At 36.8% G+C, this 10,739-nt stretch overlaps 2 protein-coding genes and 1 pseudogene across 2 annotated transcripts; 2 read left to right on the top strand and 1 right to left on the bottom strand.

Annotated features, from left to right (window-relative positions):
* Positions 1 to 261: 261 nt before the first annotated feature.
* On the top strand, positions 262 to 2,501 carry LOC120132277. Its single transcript, XM_039149071.1, has 2 exons — positions 262 to 365; positions 1,415 to 2,501. Exons 1-2 carry the CDS (start codon positions 262 to 264, stop codon positions 2,499 to 2,501), a joined length of 1,191 nt encoding a protein of 396 aa, XP_039005002.1.
* Positions 2,502 to 3,078: 577 nt separating this feature from the next.
* On the top strand, positions 3,079 to 4,054 carry LOC120132276. Its single transcript, XM_039149070.1, has 2 exons — positions 3,079 to 3,575; positions 3,694 to 4,054. The coding sequence occupies exons 1-2, from the start codon at positions 3,079 to 3,081 to the stop codon at positions 4,052 to 4,054; spliced, it is 858 nt and encodes a 285-aa protein (XP_039005001.1).
* A 1,556-nt stretch (positions 4,055 to 5,610) lies between these two features.
* Positions 5,611 to 9,537, bottom strand: LOC120132275 (annotated as a pseudogene).
* Positions 9,538 to 10,739: the final 1,202 nt, after the last annotated feature.

The following is a 10,739-nucleotide window of genomic DNA, read 5'->3' as shown; positions in this document are numbered from 1 at the left end:
GGAAGTCCTTCTTTGCATCAGGTTCAGTTGCTATCTACATCTTTTTGTACTCCATAAATTATCTCATATTTGATCTTAAGAGCTTGAGCAGACCTGTGTCTGCGACTCTCTACATGGGGTATTCTCTCTTCATGGTTCTAGCAGTTATGTTTGCAACGGGCACAATTGGATTCCTTTCGTCTTTCTGGTTTGTGCATTATTTATTTTCTTCGGTAAAGCTGGATTGAAGAAACCTCTCCGAACATAAAAAACAGATCATCAATGTGGAAACTGGTCCTAATTGAAGAGGCTCTGGAGAAAAGAATACTATCCCTTTACACTACTCATTCGCCTGTTACTTGGTACTTTGAGGGTTGTTTTGTTAGGTAACTTTAGTAAATGTAATAATAATTTTGCACAGTTTTGTTCAGTGTTGGGAAATAAATCGAGTAACAAGTAATTTTCCTAAAACCAGATTAGTGAGAATGCGAAATAAAAGCAGAAAAATAATACCCGAAATTGATAACGGAGTTAAGCTAATTTTGCTTACGTCTCCGGACTGTTGCAGATCTTTTACTAAGAGAGAAAATTTACATGTGTTTACAAAACACTCACTATTCACAAGAAAGCTCTCTAGTATTGGGAGAAAGAAAATGATTTTGAGATGGTTTTGAAGCTAAATGAGCTAGGGTATTTATAGTTGAAGTTTAAGGAATTAATCTTGTAAATACCTTAAAGTCTAGGGATTAATTGTGATTATCCCATTATCATTTTTCAATAAACATCTACCAAACTTTGAAAAATTATTTTTCAAAGAAACATTTACCAAACTTTGAACATCATTTTTTTCAAAGTTGGTTGTCAAACTTTGAACTTTTAACAATCTCTCACTTAAAAACTGATTTTTTTCAACATGTCTGCCGAATTTTTTTCAACATGTCTGCCAAACTTTGAGGGTTGTTTTGTTAGGTAACTTTAGTAAATGTAATAATAATTTTGCACAGTTTTGTTCAGTTCTTTATTAGATATATCTATAATACATTATATACTGCGACACGATTTTGTTGACAATTGTTGCATGATTCTAGATGGTCGGATGATCAAATTGGACGACAATTTTTTTTTTAAAGTGGGCAGTCAATATTGTTGAAATTGGAAAAGGGATAATTACCAAAGTAGATATTTTATGTTTGTTGGAAACTAGAGTTAAAGAGGAGAAATCCATTCCTATTTTTTATTCTAAATTGTCAAATTGGCATGTTAGTTCGAATTATGATTTTGCTGTCAATGGGAGAATATGGATACTGTGGAAGAAAAATATTGAATTATCTATCCTTCAAGCGTCTGATCAGATCATTACTGTCAAAGGCTCTTTTTTAGGAGCCCCTTTTGTTTTATCTGCTGTTTATGGTAGTAATGACAGCATTATTTGAAGACAGCTATGGCAGCAGCTTTATATCCTGGAGAGAAACATTGGTCATCTCCCCTGGATGCTAGGCGGTGATTTTAACATCACCTTACATCCTGATGAATATTCAGACTGTGAATTCTTATGTCCTAACCCCACTTCAGAAATGAAAGATTTTCAAGATGTTTCTTATGAGCTAGACCTACATGATCATCCTTACATAGGACCTATTTTCACTTGGAGCAATAAGCAATCCGGGTCTTACCTTGCAAGGAAGCTGGACAGAGTTCTTATTAATTCCAATTGGGCTACTATTTTTCAAAAATCTGCTGTTGAATTCTTAGTACCGGGCGTATCCGACCACTGTATGGCAATTGCATGGTTCTATAAAGATGCTCCTACTAACCTCCCCAAACCGTTTAAGTTCTTCAACTTTTGGACACTACATCCTACTTTCTTGAGTGTAGTAAAACAGTCTTGGCACCCAACTATTTTTGGAAATCCGATGTTAATCTTGTTCCTCAAGCTCAAGCGCCTCAAGACAAGTCTAAAAAGCTTTAATAACTCTTACTTTAGTGAGATATCCAATAGGGTCAAGTCTAAGAGAATTGAGTTGGAACAACATCAAATGCTCTCTTTAAAAGGAACGAATCCTATTGACAAAGAGCTCCAGATTCAAAAAGATCTTTTCATGCTTGAAGAAGCAGAGCTAATGTTCTTGAAACAAAAAGCCAAGATTCAATGGATAAAAGAAGGGGATAAATGCTCCAAATTCTTCCATTCTGCTGTTGCTGTCAAGAACAAGAAGGAAACTATTCGAATGCTCATTAATGATCAAGGATTAAGATTAGAATCCTTCGATGATATGGCCTCCGAGGTGATAGCTTTCTACAAGAATCTATTTGGGAGCGTAGATACTAACGTCAAAGGCTGTGACTATAATTTCTTGAAAAATATTCTAAGTTATTCACTGCCTCCAGAGCATTCTTCAAATCTCATCAAAGATGTCACCACAGAAGAAATCAAGGAAGCTGTCTTTGAACAAGGCAATGACAAAGCCCCGGGGCTGATGAATACACTCCACTGTTCTTCAAAAAGACATGGTCCATTGTAGGTGAAGATGTAGTGAGTGAGAGCAATCAAGTATTTTTTTCCAGCATTCCTCACTGTTTCCTGCTTTTAATGCTACCATAATTGCTCTTATCCCTAAAGTCCCAAATCCAAGTAAAATCAAAGATTTCAGACCAATCTCCTGCTGCTCAGTCATTTACAAGTCTATTACCAAGATTCTAGTCAAAAGACTGACTCCCCTTATTCTAGGAATGGTTTCTTTAAATCAAACTGCATTCATTAAAGTAATAAGCATTGTTGACAACACCTTACTGGCACAAGATCTTGTTAAAGGGTATGGAAGGAAAGTCATCTCCCCAAGATGCTCTTTAAAAATTGACCTTCAAAAGGCATTTGACACTCTTCATTGGGGTTTTTTATCTGCTGTTCTTAAAGCCTTGGATATTCCTCAAAGATTTATCGATTGGGTTGAAGCTTGCTTTAAACAAGCTCGATTCTCAATCTCTTTCAATGGAAGTCTTATTGGCTATTTCAAGGGAGCAAGAGGCATTCGACAAGGTGACCCTCTATAACCTATCCTCTTTGTTCTTTCTATGAATATTCTTTCCTCCATGCTTAATATGGCTGCTGCTAGAGGACTTTTTAATTATCATCCTAAATGCAAGAAAGTAGGAATCACTCACTTATCATTTGCTGATGACCTACTGATATTCTTTAAGGGTAATGTTGAATCAGTAATTGGTGTCATTACTGTTCTTGAAAGTTTCTATGAGATGTCTGGTCTGAATTTAAATGCTGCAAAATGTATGTTCTTCACTGCTGGAATTTCTCTTAGTCACATCGAGCATATCAAGCAAGCTACAGGGTTCACTTATGGTCATTTACCCGTTCGATACCTTGGAGTACCATTGATAACTCGCAAACTCTCTGAAAATGACTGTGAATCCCTCATTGCAAGTATTAAAGCTAGGCTCGCTCTATGGTCTGGTAAAAATCTGAGTTACGTGGGAAGACTTGAACTCGTTCGAGCAGTCTTGTTCAGTATTGCTAATTACTGGTGCCGGCAGCTTCCCCTTCCTCAAGCCATAATAAGCAAAATTGAACAACTTTGCTATAGGTTCTTCTGAAAGGCTCAGATAAATCTGCTACAGGTGCAAGAGTCAGCTGGACTAAAATCTGTCAATTAAAATCTGAGGGTGGTCTTGGGCTGAAAAACCTAAAAGATTGGAATAAAGCTTGCTTGATCAAACTCTTAAAGAATCTACTGGCTGGAGAGGGTTCTCTTGGATTGCTTGGAACCATGCTTATGTAATAAAGGGTAGAAATCTGTGGCAAATGGAAAACAGAGCCAGTTTCAGCTGGAGTTTCAATCGTATCCTCAAATTACGCAGTGCAGCAACCACACCTATTTCGAATGGGGCATCCTCTGTTAAAGACATTTGGCAGGAGATTAGGGTGAAGGAAATCAAAGTTCCCTGGCATTCATTGATTTGGTTCCCACAACATATTCCTAAGCACAGTCTCATTGCTTGGATGGCAATCCTCGACAGACTGCCAACCCGAGACCGACTGATGCGAATGGGAATTATCACCTAAGGGAATTGCGTGTTGTGCAATGATAAAATGGAATCTAGAAACCACCTGTTCTTTGACTGCGATACTGCTTCATTCTTATGGACAAATATTCTACTTCTCAGCAGCATCAATAAACAATGCTCAACATGGGAGGAATTGCTAGTTTGGGCTTCTAGATCTTGGAAAGGAAAGTCTCTTATCTACAATCCTTAAGCTTGCATGGTGTGCTTCTTTATACCTTTTGTGGGAGGAGCGTAACAGACGAATATTTAGAGGATACCACCGAGCCAATGATGATCTCCTGATTTGCATCAAAGAATTTGTAGGAATCAAGCTTAGGGGGAAAAACATTAATAGGACTGATAGAGTTAACTCTAACCTTTGTACTCCATGGGGTTTATATTAGAACCGATCTGATGTTTTTTGTATGTAGTTTGTACACTAGGTGTTGAGATCGGTATTTTTTGTAGCATTTTATGCTTCTTTGGGTAATAAAATTGATAAATTATCCAAAAAAATAAATATCCTAGCTCATTTAGCTTCAAAATCATCCCAAATCATTTCTTTCTCTCAATACTAGAGAGATTTCTTGTGAGTAGTGAGTGTTTTGTAAACACCTGTAAATTTTCTCTCTAATAAAATATCTACAGCAGTCCGGAGACGTAATCAAATTGGTTGAACTCCGTTATCAATTTCGGATATTATTTTTTCGTTTTTATTTCGCATTCTCACTAATCTGGTTATAGGAAAATTAATTGTTACTCGTTTTATTTCCTAACAAATTTGGTATTTCATTTTTGATGTATTGGAGACTGCTTTGGGTTGTGTTGGTAACTTTCTTTGTGCTGCTTATACTATTTTACTTCAGGTGCTAGTTAATTGAGTATAACTGGTTGTTTGAAGGGGAAGTTTACAACAATGGTTACAACAATGGAGGCGGTCCCTTGTATTGCTTGATCACGGCTAAGAAATTAACAAACAAAGCCTCAACTTGTTTGAACACGAACTTCTTTTTCAAATTTAGATAGTCAGGAATCAATAACATAAGAAGAAAATGATCATAACAAGAATTTTTGGGCATATTTGGATTCCCGTGGATGTAGATGTAGCAATACTCTTACAGGATTACAGTCATTATAAAATGGTGACGACATCATATAAACAAAGAAAAATCTAAAGAAAAAGGACTAGGGGATCAAACCAAGCAAGAAGAAAGAAAATAAATAATGGCCATGAGAAGTTTACGGGGCGGATTCCATTGCCTTGAGAATATATGTACAGAATGGTGACCGTTCAAATTAAAAAAAAGGATGAGAAAAAAGGGAGTATGACGGGTATCATTTTATTCCTTTAACCAAAAGGATTTGCTCCCCATTGTAGGAAAGGAGTTCGGAGTATTAGATTTGTCTACCTGCAGGTTCTTGAGTTGCATTTAAGAAACCGAGTTGAATTTACCACTGCCCGAGCCACCTATTCCTTGTGGGCTGCAATGGTGATTCAAAATCCTCTTTAACAAAACTTTCTTTTTAAGCTTGATATGCATGCGAGCTCAAGGAAAACACTACTCTTAAATTGTCTCAATATATCTGATAGATGCAGAACTGCAGATAATAGAAGAGAGCCAGAATGAAATGTAACCTGGAAGGTGGAAGTCCTCGGTTTAATTGATTCCCCATATATACACCTAGGATCATAAACTCCTTGTAAGCATGAGAAATACCGTATTAATATGAACTTTTAGCACGACTAGAAGAGAACTGAGTTTACCAGAAGGCATTGCCAGTGTGAAAGGTGATTCTGCAGTCATATTAGATGCAATATTTGATGAGTGAGATGCTATTCCTGAGGAATGGGCATCGATACTGGGTGTACGAGGCAAGAGGCCTCCGACAACAGATGCCAAAGAAGGAGACTACAAAACAAACAACAATCAAGGCATGTACATTTTGAAATTGGAGGAAGTTAACAGATGCAGAAGATACTTCGGAGACATAGAAGTCGGTGTTAGTGTATCAGAGCAAAAATAAGAACTCTTGAAACCTCAAAAAACACTTCATCAACGTAACTCAAAAGTATAAAAGTCGAGTGGCGCCAACAAAGGTGGGTAAAGTTTGTGATGCAATTCTTACAGGTGGGGCTTGTGCTGGAGTCGCATCACTGTTGAGATCAAATGAATTTGGCTTAGCAGTGCTTGTAAATGCTGCTGCAGGCTGCGAACATGTGCATACCTAGAGTTTAGCGAATTCCAAATGTCGAGCAATAAATAACATACAAGTCGTAGAATCTGAAATTCCTATGGCTCGGGATACCATTGCATTATGATAAAACATCAAATCAAACCCAGCTCCAGCTCCAGGGGAGGATCCATAGCTTTCAGTAAAGAGATCCTGCAGGGATGGAAGGAAACACTGTTAAGAAAATTCATAAATGTCACATAAAACAGAATATAATCATCACCTGTGGAAGTTCCCTTCTTCCGCTAGACTTTGTTTCTGCTGAAAGAGGCTTCACTCTGTCTTTAGAACTAGTTTCTTCAGCTGATTTTGAGGTGACACCAGAAATTTGTTCAGTGGATAAATTGGAAGATTGTTGAGCATTGTGCATCGGCAACGACATACCAGGCTGCAAATATGAACATGAAGCAACAGAATTAGCAAGTGAAATGAAGTTCACACATTTTTATCAAATTACGGGGCATATTCTTCAGGTTTCTCTAATTTCCACCAACTTCTAATCAACTCCAATGATAACCTGGTTATTCAATGCTTCAACTGTTCGAGGACTTTGTTCTGCATGCTTTTGCATGCCGGGAAAGACATGCCCGTAAGGAGATTGTATTTTTGGGGCATTGATAGCGGGTGGAACTGGTGAGGAGCCTTTTTTACTTGTCAATGCCAAAATCTGACCCTCAGGTATTGCTGGAGAAATACTGTTTAATGAAATGTCTGTCCGGAAGCAGTCGGTGGAGCACCTGCAGTGCCTGGTACAACTGACAGATTATCAACAGGTACCACAGAGGGAGCTGAAGATCAAATAGAAAAAGATCCAAGGGGTTTGCACTGGATTCCGGAGTTGCTTTTCCCTTTGAAGAGAGTTCATCTGTCCGGTTACCAACATCACTTGACGGTTGCGCCGGCAGCAGATTTGGTGCTGCCTCAGCATTTGACGGCAGAGCATCCATGCTGAAATCAATCAAGCTTTCCATGCCACTAGATGATGATGAGTTCTTCTGCGAAGCGTAAAAATAACAGCATAAATGAATAGTCTTCTGAAGCGCTGCATGGAATACAGTTCAGTAATCCACAGCTTCTCGGGGAACAATTAAAATTTTAATTGTACTCTATAAAATTAGTTGATAAGAGTAGTAAAACAATTTATTTTAGATGAATTATTTATTTCTTTTTAAGATTGAAACGTCAGTTAATTTGTGATAATTTTTTTAATGATATCCGAATATTTTTTTGTTGAAATTTCTTCTTATTAACTGTTCAAATGTGAAGCTCGAGTTATATCCGTTCTAGTGAAGATAACTTACCTAAATTTAGTTTTTTATCTTTCTTTTTTTAATTTATTTGAAAAGTTAATTTTTAAAATTTTCAATTAAAAAAAATATGATCCTTCCAAGAAATCAAGATCTTTGTTTCCCATCATCGGTTCATTCACAAATCTATTTATATGTATTAAGCGTTCAAATACAAAATAAATGATTCAAATATGCAAACGAAATCCTATTAGAGTTTCATATCTGAATTAGGTTCACTTGCCTGTTGTATACTTCTGAATCATCATTGTGTGTGCTACTAAAACTAATCCACTTGGTTTCTTAGAACCAAAAGAATGATCAACAACAAGCCTCTGAAAGGGAACGCCGTTAAGAGTCATATTACTTAAAGAAGTAGCAACATTACCTGGTTTTGAGCAGGAGGAGCATCCCTTCCAGTTTTTTCATTTGAATGTTCACCCACCTGTAAGGCAGGAACATTCTCTCCCAAAATATCTCTAATGGGGCGCACCACTGGAGAAACAACCCTATCTAGGTGGTCAGATGAACTGCTTCTCACATGTTTGCTCCGTGGAATGCTGGGGTTATCTTTTGTATGGCATTTCCAGGACTATCATATCGGCGCCTGTTATCGATAATCTCGATTTGCCTATGGTTTCTAGGAGAAAATTCATATATAGAATTTTCTTGGGGAAGTCGAGGACTCCTTGGCTCAGTATAGATAACCCTAACAGCACCACTTTTTCCAGCAGGACTAGATCCTCCGTATTCATGTCTACCTTCATGAAGTGTAGTTTTGGATCTAGTAAACACAATGACCTTCTTCTTTTCAGGGGACTGCGCTCTGTATCGCTGCATTATATGTAGAGAAATCTGTTAAAAGTAAACATCGGAGACAGAGAGCACCATAAAAAACTTGTAAACAATGCCACCAGTAGAAAATTAATGTGTCCCAAACATGTCAAACTAGCAGTTTTTAATTTTTATAAGTTGATCGACTATGGCAAGAAAGAGTTTATAGAAGTATAATATGTATGTATAAATGATTAAACGGTTAACCAGAATCATTACCAATCCCGGACTTGGAAGCGTCTCACCGGTGAATTTCTTATCCACATAGACATGCTTGATGAAATTTCGGAGCATAGGAAGGTCACTGAAAGCAAACATATATGAGTCAGGACAGATTCTTAATGAAGCACAAACAAATCCACTGGAAAAAAAATGCTTGATTACCTGGAATTGGGTAAAGAATTGCGTTGAGGATCCCATGTCTTGAAGTAAATTTGTCTTGCTCGCTGCAAAAATTACGAGAAGCAAGTTATAAAAAAGAAACTGGAATCAAAGATATCAGCAGTGACCGTTCATCACGGACCTCGTTTCCTCCTGCTTGAAGAGCACTCGCTTCTTCTTCAGTAAATTTAGCCATTGATACTGATTTCACCCTATGGGTGAATTCCCTACTGAAATAGTTCAAACAATGCATCAAGTAAACTAATCATCATTTAGCAATCCGCACTTTTAGAACCTCAATCTTATTGGGAGCGGATCCCGTATATGAAAATTTTAACTCGACAGACTCAAGAAAATGGAATAGAAGCAGGAACACTTCTACTAAAACTTACTGTAGTCCGCTACAGGTGGTGCAAACAAAAGTCGAGAAAGTGGTACAAACATATTGGGGACCCTGCGAGAAGAAAAGTTTATCAATGTTAATATTTCAATTTGCTTTCTAAATCGAAGTTTTAAAGCTATCACCGAGAATTTTAGGGAAATTAGAACCCTAGAAAAACATTTAAACAAATAAGTTATCTAAACAAACAAGAGAAAAGGGAAAGTGTACCAAAAGATTGCAATTGATGCATCTTTTATTCCCGGGAAGTTTGAGAAGAGATCGAATTGTCTCCTCGATCCTCTCATCATCCTTTAATTTCTTCTTATCCCGCATTTTTTCCAGACAAAAACAACAACAACAACAAAAAATTTATCCTTCTTTCATCCAAAGCGATTCAGAATCCCAAATCACCAGACATGCATACAATCGTTTTGACAGATAAGAAAATGATAATGCTAAGTTTCAAGCTTTGTTAGATCCATTTGGTAAATTGAGAAAATTAAATTTTCTTAGGAAACAAATTAATACCTCCACCCTCATTATTAGGCGGAGAGAAAACAAGGAAATGAGAAGATGATTGAAAAGAAACCATCAAACTAACAAGAAGAGAGAAAGTTGCCGGGAAAAACGGTTAGATGACCGTCCTTGAGCCGTTGAATTTTGCTCACACTAGATTTCCCTTTCCTATTTGTTTGGCCCACGTATGCATGGTTTGATTAGGCAATACTATAAAATTCAAAGTTTTCTAATAAAATTAGAAAAAAATATTATATTGGGACAATTTATATTTTAGATCATTCAATTTAATGCTAGCTTACGTATAAATTAAGAGCTTTAATTTTCATTAAATTACATTAATAAACATATATTATTAACTGATTAGCTCAACATGTACGCCACTTAGTGTTGGTTATGTTTAGAGTCATATATGCATATTGAGATAATTAAATTAATACAAATAATATAATCTGATAATAATATAATCCGATTAAATTAATGAACTTGTTTTTCGAAACGAAACAATTTCGAACTTAAAATATAAAATACACATTATGAGGGGTTTTATCCAAACATTGATTTTAAATTCATTAACTTGATGAAGAGTACGTGGAAACTATCCCATTACTTGATAGCTGCTTGAAGATGCATAAAGAAGCGCGTAAGGAGACTGTAAATTCTGTTGTTGTTGTAAAACCAACATCACACAATGATTCCATACTGTGCAAATGGAAGAAACCTCCTATGGGTTGGGTTAGGGTAAATGTTGATGGTGCGGTTAAGGAAAGAGATGGAGCTGCAGCGTGCGGTGGAATTATTTAAAATGATCGGGTGAATGGATCCTTGTCGAATCAGATAGCTTGGAGATTTGCCATTTTTTATATCTTGAATCTCTGGCGTTGTAAGGAAATTCTATTGCTGATGTTATTCATGTTCTCTTGCAGCAAGCATGAGAGGTGAAGCTTTATTATGTTCGAAGGGAGAATAACCAAATTGCTGATCCTATGGCGACGATGAGTCGGGATCAACCTGTGAGAGAAATATTATTTGATGAAGCTCAAGATTTTCTTGCCAATTTGATTACACGAGAT

Source organism: Hibiscus syriacus, unplaced genomic scaffold (assembly GCF_006381635.1).
Source record: "Hibiscus syriacus cultivar Baekdansim isolate YM2019G1 unplaced genomic scaffold, ASM638163v2 tig00110560_pilon, whole genome shotgun sequence".
Taxonomy (NCBI): domain Eukaryota; kingdom Viridiplantae; phylum Streptophyta; class Magnoliopsida; order Malvales; family Malvaceae; genus Hibiscus; species Hibiscus syriacus.
The sequence above is the reverse complement of the archived record's forward strand: the minus strand, read 5'-3'. Positions and strand labels throughout refer to the sequence as shown.

Bases quoted from the DNA above. Each gene is read 5' to 3' on its own strand.
- LOC120132276 (XM_039149070.1), top strand. From the start codon at position 3,079: ATGGCTGCTGCTAGAGGACTTTTTAATTATCATCCTAAATGCAAGAAA. The intron at 3,576-3,693 runs GTTCTTCTGAAA...ATTGGAATAAAG, and splicing joins ATTGAACAACTTTGCTATAG to CTTGCTTGATCAAACTCTTA.
- LOC120132277 (XM_039149071.1), top strand. From the start codon at position 262: ATGTGGAAACTGGTCCTAATTGAAGAGGCTCTGGAGAAAAGAATACTA. The intron at 366-1,414 runs GTAACTTTAGTA...CATTATTTGAAG, and splicing joins TTTGAGGGTTGTTTTGTTAG to ACAGCTATGGCAGCAGCTTT.